Source organism: Malurus melanocephalus, unplaced genomic scaffold, assembly GCF_030028575.1.
Source record: "Malurus melanocephalus ecotype Western Australia unplaced genomic scaffold, MMel_1.1 scaffold_653, whole genome shotgun sequence".
NCBI classification, from domain to species: domain Eukaryota; kingdom Metazoa; phylum Chordata; class Aves; order Passeriformes; family Maluridae; genus Malurus; species Malurus melanocephalus.
The window spans coordinates 245,707-260,745 of NW_026623885.1; the positions used below are offsets into that span (position 1 = coordinate 245,707).

Consider the following 15,039-nt stretch of genomic DNA (forward strand, 5'->3'; position numbering starts at 1 on the left):
CATAACTCCAAATGGTCTGATGTTGATCCACACAGACCTTTTCACAAATAACCATGAAGTAGAAGCACAAAGTTCATTTTAAGTGGGATGCTGGCTTCTAGGAAAATTAAACAAAACAAAATAAGAAAAATGCTTCCCGCTGTTTGTATAATTTTTGGCATATTCARTACTCTATTTGGCTGCTGAGAACAATGCACTTAATTTTTTCAAAACACCTGAAATGCTAATAATTATATAATGTCTTGGATATCATTAGATCACTCATATTTTCTCTAACATGTATTGCAAAATAAAAGCCCACCCCAAACTGCTGGAGTTTTGGCTGTTTTAGCCTCAAAATGTTTGACAGTCTAATACTCTTAGACWCAAAGGTAAGAAAAATTAGAGGTGCTAAAAAGTCTGGAAAGTTTTTATAAAATCAACTAACATTTTTCCATAWGGGACTATTTGCTTCAGTAAGGCAAAAGTCTGAAACTTTGTATTTTCTTTTTCACTTAACTGCATTTCAAACTTTTTAAATTGTAAATTTAAGCTACAATTTTGTTTTGCTACTCAAAATGATCAACATGCAATTTTGCACCAGTAACACACGAGATGCATTCCACATGTTAAAAAAAAACTCAGGAAGGCTTTTCAACATTTTAAATCTTCTTAATACAACTTACTGAAATTTAATGTACTGAACATTAAACTAACTACTCTGATCAGCTGGTGGAAGGCTGCTGAAGAACATGGTCTATATATCTCTTGGCTTTACCTTTTTCTTTTGTTCCTCCGTGGCTTTGATGATTCCTGGATCAGATTTCCAGGATTTTCCAAAATTGTAGAAAAGTGCAACACTATTGGCAAGGAATGGAAGATGTATAAAGAAAAAAYTGAGATGTGTTTACAGTCAAGGAATCTTAAATGTAAAACTGAATTTCCTATTGAACCTTCTTACCAATAATTCTGAAATAAAACCTGACTAAATTTAATATTTTCTAATGTCCTTAAGTCACTGTCTTCTGAATTAATAAAATTCAGCTTGTTCTTACTGCTGTAAGAACTCAGCATTTCCTATTGCTCAGCCTTCAAAACTTACTTTTAAGAATGGTGTATTCCATAAGGCATTACTAAAGCATTTACCCTTCCAAAGAATAAATAACGATAGCTCAGTTTTTGTGTTTTCCCTTTTAATTAAATTAAATCCCATGAAATTTATCTTCCTAATAACTATTTCCTGTTTTCTGAATAAACACTTTCAAGCTTTATTTATAAGACAGACATTTGAGTGCCTATGTCTTCAGTGGCTTGACATTCCTGTGATATCACAGGACGGGCTGTTTTTAGCCATAGAAGGAATTGTGCTGCAATGGCCACTGTTGCACAGCAATCATGTCCCAACCCCACTAATTTCCAAGAAAGGCAGTGCCTGAAACCTGGTCCTGCAACAGAGTAATAGTCATATTTTGCATTACTGATGGTTATTTTTAACATACTAATATGTCTAATACTTAAAAAAACCACTGGATTTATTATTCTCTTTAAGTGTTTATAAAATCACTTACCATAAAGACAGAAAATAACCATTTATTTTAAAATACATTTCCTGCATTCAATGCTTTGCCACGTAACATGCCTAGCCTCACAGAACTTGACATTTCTTCAGAGAATTAAAGCATTTCTAGCAGTGATGTCAAAAGACTAAATACTTCAGATATTTTTTTTCCACAAAAGGAAAATTTATTTATTTTTATAAACYTACAGAAGACCTGACAAACCTGATGAAAGACACCTGCTGTCAGCTGCCAGTCATAATTGCAAGGAGATGCCCTGACAAATCTGTGGTGGCAGAAGCCTCTACAGCATGATTCAAACAAAAAGGACATGTATCACTCAGGCACAAAGCACTACACACCCAAATTGCACAATACTTTGAGTAACCTGGATACACAGAGATCTAAGTAACTTGTGATGCAAAAAAATGCAAACTATAGGCCTCTTTTTGATTTCTGAAATGCTAAAGAAGTTGCATTGTTCATGTGAAGTGTATCCCAAACAATTTTTGTTTTCTTCCTATTGGGGCAATGAATTGGCTGTAAATTTTTTTGGCTGCGAATTTTTAACAAAAAAACACTGGCAAGTTAAATTAAARTTTTAATAATGTACCTTATATATAGCAGAATGTTAGTATTAGCTCACTAAAGGTAATTAATCTTTCCAGTAAACGATATTTCCTGCGAGTTCATGACAGGGGGAAAAAGCATCAGGTATACAATAACCTAAACACTCACAGTTCTGTTTTGTGTATCAGAGATGAAAAGATCTGATTTCAAAATTTATACAATCCAACTTTCTCCTGCTTTTTTTTTCTAAAGCTACCTGCTGCCAGGAATAAGTTGACACAATTGAATTGCTCTGCTAGAGAGGGATTACACTTCCTTTAAGATACTAAAAAATGACTGGGGTTTTTACAACAGTGAAAACTGKTTTTTTTTATTAAAAGTACCTTAATCAGACAGCTGTTAACAAACAATGAAGGGACAACTGAAACCGATTTTATGGCCCATTTCTAATTACCATACGTGATGTCTAGACCTTTAAAGAAGATACGGGAAAGGACTAAGAGGGTTTTTATAACCTTAATACTTTGGAATTGTTTTTTTACTAACTAAAATTTGGGTAACGTGTAACAAAGAAGCTATCCATTTTCTCAACTTACTCTACCCTCATTTGACTGCCTAAAAATACAGACAAAACATAAACGGTGCCCCACAAAGCCTTTTACCATGGTGGTGTCAGATGAATACAATATGACAACGTAAACTGTGGCAGATAAGGTACGTCTGTGCTGTAGTTGGGAGACTACATAAGAATTTAAAAATTTTACTCTCCAGGGTATTTCCACTATGTGATGTATATATACAAATTCAGCTGTAGGATTCTTCTTACCCACTTGAAATCACTCAGTATGCCTTCATAGACATCAGAAAGGAAAAATGGCCATGTCCAATCTAACTTTAGTATCAAGATGTTTAAATTAGGTAAGAGAAGCAGARCCTTTCAAGTAGCTAATTTTTGTCACTGGCTATGAAGAGTGTTTAGACTTCAATACAAATGTCCACACTAGGGGTATCTATAAGTATGCTGAATTTCCCTCTGAAGTTTACTTCCAAAGAGATGTTACCAACTTGCATCACAGACATCTCTCAAAATTCTTCACATGTAAGAAAACTGGTAGGTTTGCAATAGCTTCAGAGTAGGGAAATTTGATCTCTATATCAAGTGCCTCGTTTTGTGTTAACGTCCTCATTTACAGCTACACAAGGAAAAAGTACATTACCATATTATTAAGGGCTGCAAAATGCRTAATATACCAGGCATTCACACCTCCTGCCTCACCACCAATTTGTTCTTTTATGCAATTCCCCCAGTTTTCATTGAGAGACAAAGCAGAAACAGCCATGAAACACTTCCTACTTTTAGTCCTGATCAGTATCCTTTAATTACTAGAACAAATACACAAAGCTGAAAATTATTCCAGGTACTGGAACCACAAAAGTCATCTTATTAAAAAGAAAATTAAATTAGCTTGTTACAGTTTTAAAAATATGCTATTGTATCAGCTTTGTGAAAGAATGAAAACCATCATGAATTCTCTTACACCTAGTTTTAAAATGATCCCTAATTGAAAAGGTATGCAATGCTTGTTTTCTTTAACTTAGACCCTATCAATTGGTGAAGTATTTCTGAAATAAGATAATCAATACAGTATTAGTCAATGATGAATTATCTTAAAAAATATAAATTGACTTACATAATCTCATTATCTCAGCATTGCAAATAAGATACTATAGCCATAAAAGCTTGCTTAATTAAAACCGCACAGTCCCATTTGCACCAAATGGAAGCAGAAGAAGCAAAAAAAGGTACTGTGAATATTCTGTGTTACAGCAAACTCTGACATCTCCGAAAAACAGAGCAGTATAAGAACCTGATATTAGAGACAGCATTTGTTCAGCTGGAACTGAAAAAACRGTATGAACAACTGAGATATGATCTTGGTAGGTGTGCCCTGGACATTTACAGGACACAAGACAATGCTCTACCTATAAATGTTAATGAAAAAGARCAAAATATGAAATTCTAGTCTCACATTATTGAAAGTGTAATTTAAAATAAATGTTTTCTTTTAAAAATTGAACAAAATTAAAATGTAGTGATTTACTGTGTAGGATTATTGAGAGCATTTTTACTCCTACTCTGCAAACAACAGAAGACTACACTAATGGAGAAAGACAGACCAATCCTTTGTTACAGGCACAATATAGTTACAGGGAAGCAGCAAAACACTGGCAGAAAGGCATAAGATCATCAACTCATATTCAGACTCAAACACACAGATCATATTCCTCATTCCCTGCAAGAATAGGATTTCTACTTTAACAAACACATCAGACTCAGAAGCTGCTGAGAAAAATCTGATAGAATTGAAACATTTACAAAAAAAATTCAGTACATTTTCAATATTGTTTTTTTGAAAGATAAATCATTAGACCTTAGAATTTAGAGCCTTATTTTCCAAGTGACCATACTGAAATACAAGAAAATGCACTGTAAATCCTTGGCTTTTTCCTTATGATGCATTGTATTGACTGCCTCTTTCCGTCCCATTAGGATTAAACAGACAAGAGCTAATGATCTTCTAGACACCTTCAACATATCCACAAGAAAAGCATATTCCTACCAAACACCCAAGTATTAAATTAGCACTTGCAGCAATTAAAATTTTAATGTTATTTATAATATAAAGTTCCAGTACGGCAATTCCTGATATTGTTGAAGGTTAAAAATTTTCTTCCCTGAGCAAAACACAGTCAGAATTTGTGAAAACTACCAGGATAGGTTTTATCAATTGAACACTACACAGTTTAAATAAGTACTCTAGTCTGCTGTAAGGCATCATATAAAGCTGTAAAAATATAGGAATTCTTTATCCAACTGCAATGCTGTGCATCATGCTACAAAAATAGAGGAAGCATGCAATCTTTTTTTGCAATAAAGCTACAGGGCAATTTTCCAGAAGAATGAATTTGGAATCTTATTACAAAGTCTTCCTTTAATTGGTGATTTTTAATTGGAAGATGGCCTCAAGCACTTGGTCTCTAAAACTGCTTGTCAGAGAATTGTGTCAGCTCTAATGAAAGTAATTAGTAACTGAAGGTCTTAGACCACCACTTCTGTGTACAAAGACTGTTGTAAAGGTTGTGAGAGAACAACGTGGGACAGAAGCAAGACAGTATTTTATTGACATTCTGAAGTCAGGTTTTATTAGGGTAATTAATTGTCTACTCTTCTAGTGAACAATTAACATTATTCTGTGACGAAAAGAAAAAGCCAAACTTCAAGCTATTTAATCAGAATGACTAACAGAAATAAAAATCTAAGCAAATTGGTAGAAATATGAATTTCAGCATAACAACCTCACATTTTGCCAGCCTTAAGGGACAGCTTTCTATATCAAGATACAAGCCATCATCCAGTTATAAAGCCATTTTAATGTCCAAATTTGGATACATTCTTGGATTTGGTCCAAGCAGATACTATGTTAGCGCAAAAAGCATTTCACTATAGCTCAACTCTTGCAATCCAGAACATGTACCACCATTGAAAAACGTGAGCTTCTATTTCTAACTACTGTTTTTTAAGATCTGTTTCCATATTCACTTTGTACTCAGTTTTCTCATTCTGCAGTCGTTAGTAAATTTGAGTAATATCATAAAAAATCAGGCCAGGCAGAGTGACTGGTGGTAGGACAGGCATTTTTAATTTACTGTATCAAGACATACTAAAAATGGTATCATTCTAATTTTTTTAACAGCAACTAGATTTTAATTTTTAAGCAGGCTTTTTTTTTTCCCCGCTTTAACACGCCATAACAGTCACTTCCAGTTGTATGGGACTGCTATTCACAGCAGCATCTCTGCAAACACTGCTAGAATGGAAGACAAGGCAGCATGGAAGCAAGATCTCCTCTCTGTTCTCAACCCAAAAATACAAGGCTGATTTAGTTAGGATTGCAAAACATATCAACAAAGACACCAAAACAAATGGACTGCTACTATCCYATTTCATGGCAATCCCTTACAGGATGAAAAGAATATCAGTTTCTAAAAAAGCCAAACCAACATCSTCATAAAATTCTCTTCAATTATTTACAACTGTAAGAACTGTATTGAACATCAAATCTCTCTTGTTTTCTTGGCTATGGGAATTACAACACCCAAGAAATGTGAATGTATTTCCTTGCCATGGAAAACTGATATTCCCCACTGAACCCTGAATCAATTTCTACCTCCATGAGTAAAGGAAATTTATACCTTGACAGACAACAAAAACCACAAAAAGATGGGCATATGTTGAATCTCTATAATCTACCATTATTCATACACRTTTTCAAAATAACTCAAAATACAGTTATCAAATGTATCTAAAGTTTGTACAAAAGGCAATTTCCAAAATCTTTAAGAAGACCTAACTGCAAAACCTATTCTACTGGAATTGATACAGAAGTGGCCTACTGCTTTTCAGAAAAAGTGTCTAAAAATCCAGTCAATTACACTGTGTCACCTCACAGACAGAGAGTATTTTATAAAGTTGCTAACATTTCCTCCACGTAAGAAATTGGTAAAGCACAAGAAATTTTGCAGACTACTGTAAGRAAATTTTGAGGAAAATCTTTTATTTACTCTAGCACATCAAGAGCGTGCACAATTTTAAAGCAATAAATTACCATTAATATAGAAAGCAATGTTTAGTGGAGATTCCCTTTTTAAAATTTGTATGTTTACTTACTGATATATGCAGAATATAGCTGTGTAATTCCTCATACTATGAACATGAAAAAAATACTACTGTACACAAAAAAGGATATCATTCCAAAACCAGAAGAACCACGTCACGTACATCCAGAATTTTGTTGCCAAATATATTCCAAGAGGCAGTGCACTGTGCATGGAGTGATCAAAGAATGACCTGTAACATAGGAACAATGTCACACAGTAAGTTTCAATTTATAAAATGTAAATCCTGAACTACTGCTTCAGGAAACAMTTAATATTAAAATATGTACTATATGTGATATTGTAAAATATGCTATAGATGCATTTTCCTCACWTTTCCTTTTAAAGTTCATGTGAAATTCCCTTTTCAACTTGCCAAGATGGTCAAAATGAGCAAATATTCATGCTAAAACTACACTATGAAAGGAGACAGGAACCTGTGGGATTCTTAGCCACATGAACAGTGGTTGCAAACTATATTTACTTTTGAGATTCCAGGGATAAAAAACTTTTGGAAAGACATACAATGAAGACTGTGTGTTTAAATTACTTCAGTAAGAAAAAAAGCTTAAAGAGACCTTGGTGTTATCAGCCTATATACTTGAAATATTTCAGATTATTGAATATTTTGGTCCTGTTACAGTTGCCAATAGAAAGTTGGAAAAAAATCCAGACTAATTCATTTCCCATACCACTACATTTGCCAAGTTCTAAGATAAAATGCTGCTACGTTAATTTAAAAAAAAGTTAAGCCATGAGAATGATATTCCTTTTCTTACACTCTTGCATTTGAAAGTCTCTTCTGAATAAAGCTGAATATAGTTGAGACAAACTAGGTGAATGAACAGGTTATTCAATACTCAAGAAGAAATTGGTACAAAACCTATGGAAAGCAACACCCTAAACAGCTAAACTGCTTGAAATAAAACTTCTGCATCATCTGCCTAAACATCCTTATATTGATCCATTTGTGCTGGTGGTTCTCTCAGGGCTGCCACAGACAAATGTGCGCAGGGAGTAGTTTCCATTTCTCTTCTTTACTCCCTTACAACATCTCTCTCTTCTCTTTTCCCCTTATGTCTTTGGAGAAAACCCCATAAGGAACGTGAACTCATTTGATGAATAATAAGTGAATATACATTTGGACACACAGTACAGTAGTCACTCTGCACTGATCTTTCTTTCCATGACTTCTGTTTGTTTTTGTGTGTGTGCAAGTAGGGAGGAAAACACAGCTAAACAGATTAAATAATTTTCACCAGGGAAAGAAAACACTATTATAGTAACAGCACAAATTTAATTCAAACCTGGGCTTTGTGAAAAACACTTCAAAAAGGATTTATACTAGACATTAAGCAATGGATAAGAGAAAATAAGAATGTTAATCCTGAACATGTCAGGTAGGCCAAAAATAAAAAAAACTAGACAAAACAGATCTTGAGAAATTGGAAGAAATCTTGTCCTTCCTTTCTACAGGAAGCACAGTTGAGGATTTGCATTGTCAAATAATTTTTTTTTTGTGGGAGGGGGCCAGCAAATTGCACAGCCTCAGAGGTGACAAAAGGCTAAACAGATCATCTCCAAGACCCTGCAAAAGCTTGGTAACCTTCCACTTCCCTCCCGGTCTACTAAGTTCACTAAAATCTTCTGAACTTGGCTTAAGGAAMACATACATCTTCCTCTTTATACAGAAACAGAAGCAACTAGTTCTAAATCTAAAAGCATGACATCCAAGACCCCAGAAAACCAAAAAGCTCCTATGCAGAGGGGTACAACAAGTTCCCCTATCTATGCCACCCAGTATAACAAAAACAAAGGAGAGATGATGTGGTCTTCAGATCCTGAAAATCCATTGGAGCATGACTACACATACGTGTATGTGTGTATGTRTGTGTGTCTGTGTGCACACATATTTGTAGGTGCATTTACAGACATCTAAAGTAATCATAAATACAACTAAAAGTCTGTATGATCAGGTAACAAGATGTACAAAACACACTATTAAAAAGCAGCCTTTTTCTTTAGTCACTTCTTTCCACAACAACAGAAGTTACAAAATCTGATTCTGACTTTTCTCTATAAATCTCCTTAGATGCCTTTTTGTATTTGAATTATTAAAACATTTTTTATAACACACTTGCACACTATATTTTTCACTTTATAGTAACTTTTCCATTGCCTACTTTCTGCAACATTCATGCTGGCAACTCTTTGTAGACAGACATTCAGCACCCTCCTCTGGATAATGACCGAATTTCTGTTCTGCTGTTAGCTTCTATTAGCTCAGAGGTATTCAMCCAAGATAATTCCATTTGTTTTGCAAGACAACAGGGCATTACAGGAGCTATATTACACAAGATCTTTCCCAGAAATAAAGAGCAATTCCAACAAATGAAATTTAAGGTTATCAATGCCAGCAAAATACTTCTTGCATGCACACTATACAGATAGTGACCCAGTAAAACACTTACTTTGAAAGAAACTGCACCATAGCCCAAACGCCACCATACATCAGCCCTTTAATGAGCCAAGAATCAATGTCTAGGTCTGCTATAAACCCAACAAGCCAAATAACTAGGAAAGGAGTTCCCAGCATCACCTTCTGACGGAATTCCTATATAGAAACAAACACCAGTAAGTAACTCTATTTTTCAGGAACAGGTTGTATAATAATATTCTCTAATAAACAGAACAGTCATGAAAACTTAAATTCTCAGGAAGCTTGACACAGGGAGATAAATCTTCAAAAATTTTTCTCATTTCCTGTATTTACGTACCTCCAATGAATTTGCAAGGAAAAGACTTTCCTAAAATTATATGATGAATCAGTAACTTTGAYTATATAAGTGTCTTCTAGAGACTGTGCTGTTAAATCCACAAATCAAGGGAACAATTAGCTCTTTTTTAAGAATCTGTAAACTGCCACAAAACACATAACAACCTCAGTGAACTTCTATTACTCATGTAACTGCAGCCTTTAAGTCATACTGAAGCATCTAAGAAATAAAGATATGACCTTGTTTTATCTTACACTATGTGGTTACTACTCCTAATGAGAGCACCAAACTCCTTCCAGATAACTGAAGCACAGTGACAATCAAAAGTCCAAATCACTTCAGGTCAATAATCAGGGCATCATTACAGTGCCACAGGGTTAAAGCACAGATTGTAGCAGTACTCTGAACACCTCGATGCAAAGTATCTTTATATCAAGAAGTTATAACAAATCAGTGGTAGTAATACTTAATATCCAGCACAACACTCTGCCTGAGTTTGATGGATACTAAGAAGAACATTAACTCTGTACATAAAGCTAGCAAACAATAGGCAGAACAGTTCTTCATGCTAGAGCAGTATGTCAATCCTTACACCCTCATTTCCTGCCTGTTCCATCTGCAGTATTAAACACTTACCTGAGAAGCAAAAGGCCTCCACATTATATTACATTATACTGCTAAGACTGACTGCTTCTTTCATTCAACACAATAACAATAAACAATACGTAATTAGAGAAGAGATCAGAGTTCAGGATACCCAAAATGCTTCTTTTCTCAGCTATCTGACAGTCAGCTTTGCAAAGTCTTGGATAACCCAAACAATATATGACCACTCGATACATTCCTAACATTTAGTTAGTACAAAAACTAAATGAAAGTGTGTGGAGGCTTAGGGTTTTATTGCCTCCTGCCCTAAATAAAGCACCTTTTCTTTTCTTTTGCAATTACTTTTGTCATAATAAGATGTTTCTTGAAGCTGAAATGTGGGGAAACCCCAGTCCTGAATTGCTTCCCTTAAACAAACACACAGGTCCTCAAACCAAGAGCAGCAGTCAGATTGATTTACACAACTGTTATACTACTACTTACCTTATCTGCTTTTAATTTTCTCAGAAAGGATGGACTATCATACCCCTTTGCTTGTCTTGCTTCTTGTAGGTGATTGATCATCCAAACATTCTTCCTTTGTTTTGCAAGATCAAGTGGTGATTCTCCCTGTCAAGAGTATAAATGTGGAAAACGTCCAATTTAAAAATAAAATTAATTTGGGCCACTTTTGAAACAGAAGACTGGCTGTTAAAAACAAGTTTTCAATGAGTTTAGCTACATTCTAGTACACTTTTTGCTCTGCAGCTTGACACCGAACATCATTAATTCCTTTTGGTTTTTCACYCTCATAACTATACAAGTGTGGACAAATTGAATACAAAATGTATGATCCTGACAAGATGTATGTCCTGACATAGTAATAATTGTTGCCTTTTCCACAGAACATCTATGTTCCACTATTCTATACACAGTCACCTAATCTGTAAATGAAAGACTGTGCTTCCCCCTCAGCTATTGACAGGCAGCAGAAATCAAGCAAAGAATAAGAACTCGCGAGCCACTGGATCATGGAAACTCTCCAAAGTCTAAAGCCTGACTTCTTAGTTAATTCTCCGCCTCTTTGGCAAAGTTACTAATAGACACATACAGAATGTGTCTATAAGGATTTTCTTTTTCCACAAGCTTAATGTGCTTATGTTCATTTCAGTTACTGAAGTCCTAGGAAGAAAAAAGGGAAGAATAAACTGATTGCTCATGTCCAACTTCTTCAAAACTCTGAGCTTTTACGGTGAGCTTGTGCTTAATGTATTTTGGGTGCTAAGCCAGCAATGGCCCACGTTTTTATTTTCATAATTTCAGAAAAGACTAACAGACRAAGCAAAAGAGAAACACAGAGCGAGAGATACAGGGACCAAAAGGTGCCTACCAAACTGATTTGATTTTACTGCGTTTTAAACATTTAGGAAGAGAGCTAAATGAAAGTTATTGACTTGGTCTAAAATTATAGAGGAGGCAAGAGACAACCAATTGCAGGTACCTCCAGCTTCAGTTTTGCTTTTGACTCTTCCTCTCTTCTACTGGAGTTAATTCCCCTCCTAAACAAACCATTCATGGAGGCTTGAAAAATGGCTGAATCCTCCATCGCTCGGCCCCCTCCTAAAAAAAAAGTGAGACAGGTACTAGAAACTGAAACCACCCAGAAAGGGCAATAATTACTATAGACAGAAGTGATTTCAAWGATTAAAACCTACTTAGCTACCTATATCCCATAGAAAGACAGTGGGAATTGAGTACTTAACTGTCAATTCTGCCTTTGAAATCTTGCTCCAAATCTCTAGGAGAGTAAAAACCATAGACTACAAATGATGAGGTGAAGCTTTTTAGTACTTAACAGAACCTTTCACACCTTCTGTGTGAGAAGTTTAACTAGCAAAATCAGTTAAAAAAGAATAACCTTCTGACTTTACTTGGCTTCAAAGTCATTTAGCCAGACTGTTAAGAAAAACAGAGTAAGTTAACTCCATTCTCAACAGAAATGCCTGAAATCAAACTACTGGTGCCTGTTTCATCACAAGTTTAATAGCACCTTGAATTACTAACATCTGGGCAACTCCAGAGATGCTGTTATTTTAGTATCACCTTATATATCCAGACTGTAAAGATTACCTGTGGACAAGCAATCCCCAYTGGGAGTTGATCTCCCAAGTAAATCCTGAAGATGTCTTGGGATCCAGCTGAGCATCCCTTCCACTAGAGGGCCATGAGACACCTAGGAACTGCCTAGATAAAAAAATTGAGGGAGCTTTAAAGAAGTCTTTGTATAGGCTTCTCATCATCTGGCCACTTTAACATTTTCCTTGTCTTTACAGGAATAGTGGATGGCTGACTTGCTTAAAAAATTTTAAAAAGTGTATTGGGGAACATAATCTAATAACACACTTAAGATTGTCAGCAAGCAATAAAGCTTCAATAATATTTAAAGTATTATTCAATACGTATTTAAAGTATTTAGATAGCAAGAATAATCTGAAGGATCATTATGATAGGGAACGGTACATGTAGACTTCCACAGGCAAGCCTAAGGTACACTACATAATCAAGAAACTACATTTAAAGTTCAAAGAATAATTCATTTAGAGATTAAAAAAAATCTTCCTTACACGGTAAGAGCTCTTTCAGGTCTCTATATCTCTCTAGTAAAAAAAGGAGCTTCTGCTYATACTTAAACAAAATTTACAAGTTTTCCCCAAGTCCCCAGTGATAACGTGGCTCCCTGGGAAATCCTGTCCTCATCTGCTCAATCTGCCTACTGGTGTGGCAAGGTAATTTCCTTAAGAAAAAAAGCAACCAACCCCCCAAAAAATCACTCTGATTACTGAAAAGCAGTTTCCAACTCTTACATTAATCTAGTTCTCAAAAAGGAAAAAAAAGAAGTATCTTACTACCAAAAGGAAAATATTAATTTCTTATACAGCATAATTAAAAGAGGGAAAATAACAAAACAGGACTAACTGCTTGTATCAAGTTTTGCTCTAAAATAGGAGTGCTATTGTTCAAATACTTCACAAACTGTCATGCAAAGTAAACACCTTACCGAGAAAACTGGTCCCAGTTTGTTTCAAGCCTAGGCAGCCAGCAGCCCATGACTTTCTAACACTGACTAGAGCTGGTAACAATAAAGTCAAAGCTCGCATCTAATCTTYCAGTCACTTCATGATTTGAAGAAGATGAACAGCTTTCAGCCAATTTATTTCTCTAACCTCAGCTTTATTACCACCATTCTTGGTCAATTCTGTGGGCTACAGAAAGTGCTGCAGAAACCTGGAAGTGAATGCATCAGAAAGACTTTCACAATTCCTTTTATTTCTGAGGAAACATGAGCCACAGACTTATCAATTAGCTTTTGGCTCAAAGAAAACTTTTTTGCCGAGCAGTTATAGGAGGGGCAGAAAACTGAGTTTCTATTTGCCTTTAAGAACGAACCAAATTTTTATATTTCCTGTGTATTTACTGCCACTTAAATCAGCATCTGTTATAAAGCCACTGGCTGGATGGCAAAACTGCCATTGCTCAAATGATTTTGACCCTCTGAAGATCCTAAAAACCTGGGAAGGCATGCAAGAAAGATTCCACTGCAGAAGATAGGCAGTGGTCAGCGAAACCAGGCACATGTCTTCGGGCATGACTGGAAAGATATCATGATCCAGCAGGTTCAAAAACCTATTTTTCTACTGACTGCTGCTGTCTGTCAATAAAGAAGAGAAGACCATGAACTATGTAAGGCTAGCAGATACTTTTTCATATAGCCATTTTTTTTGTTACAGAACAACCCAGAATTTTTTGCTACAAGTTTCCTAAGAGTCCAGAAATGTAGGCAGGTTTAGAACTCGACACATTAATCAGTCTGTCAAGACAAGCAAGGTATGACATACTGATTTTTTTCCCCACAAAAATACCTTAATTTTTTTTACCATAGATGGCATAAGAAAATAGCTTTTCAACACAAGCACTGAGACTAGAAGTGTAATTCATCCACACAACTGACCTTACAGACCAGGAATAATTACTATTTATTTACCTAAGAGCATGCAAGAGGCTAGCTGATTTGTTTAAAACATGTAAAACACCATGCATTTCCTTCTAATGAGTTTTCATTTATGATCATGAACATTTCTGATATGCTGAAGTGGATGTAGGACCTAAAAAGCTGCCAGCAAAATTCGGCTGCACCCTCAAAAAGCCTGTTCCATGCTTTTCAAGAAAACTGATGTGTACTTTTTTTTTTCATATTTCTATCACTTGAGGCCAAGCAAAATAGGCCCTGGACAGCTTCATCAGTAGTAAAAATGGTGAAAGGACAAATAAATTAAGTTACAGCTGTGTTTTCAAGAGCAACCACTCAGTAACACTCTTTAAGAGAAAAATACAAGTATTTGAAGAGAAATTGAGTATTCTTTTTCTGAAAGTGAGTTCTTCTCTGACACCACAGCTCTGGTAACAAAATACATCTAATTTGATATAGAGAGTATCTGGAGACAAAGGACAAAAGCACATTTCAAAGGCTAGAGAAGCTCTAAGTCAGTGGCAGAAATTCTAAGAGCTGTTTTGCTGGTCTAAAATGTGGGAGATGGGCTCTGGTAGTATAGAATATAGATTAATTGTTAAGAAATTCTGGTAGTCAGGCAAGTTAAGTTCATACTCAAAAAAAGAGCCCATTTGCTTATTTTACTCCTACCGGCATTTTCAGCCTCCAATTTGCTTACTTGCACTGGGAGACTGACCAGAGCATTTGTCAGCTCTCTGGAAGAGATGTCTCTCATCTCACTCCAATAATCACCCCCGAAACTTCCACTAGAAGATATTGAGTCAGGTTTCCAATTTTGCATCCAAAT

At 35.4% G+C, this 15,039-nt stretch overlaps 1 protein-coding gene across 1 annotated transcript in view; it reads right to left on the minus strand.

Annotated features, from left to right (window-relative positions):
* Window positions 1-15,039, minus strand: part of ZDHHC17 (zinc finger DHHC-type palmitoyltransferase 17) — a 65,589-nt gene that overhangs the window by 12,086 nt on the left and 38,464 nt on the right. The window contains exons 8-11 of the mRNA XM_057383687.1: window positions 10,688-10,813; window positions 9,293-9,435; window positions 6,912-7,014; window positions 758-880 (exon numbers count right to left, since the gene is read on the minus strand). Coding sequence (XP_057239670.1) covers window positions 758-880; window positions 6,912-7,014; window positions 9,293-9,435; window positions 10,688-10,813 — 495 coding nt within the window. The remainder of the gene's footprint in view (window positions 1-757; window positions 881-6,911; window positions 7,015-9,292; window positions 9,436-10,687; window positions 10,814-15,039) is intronic.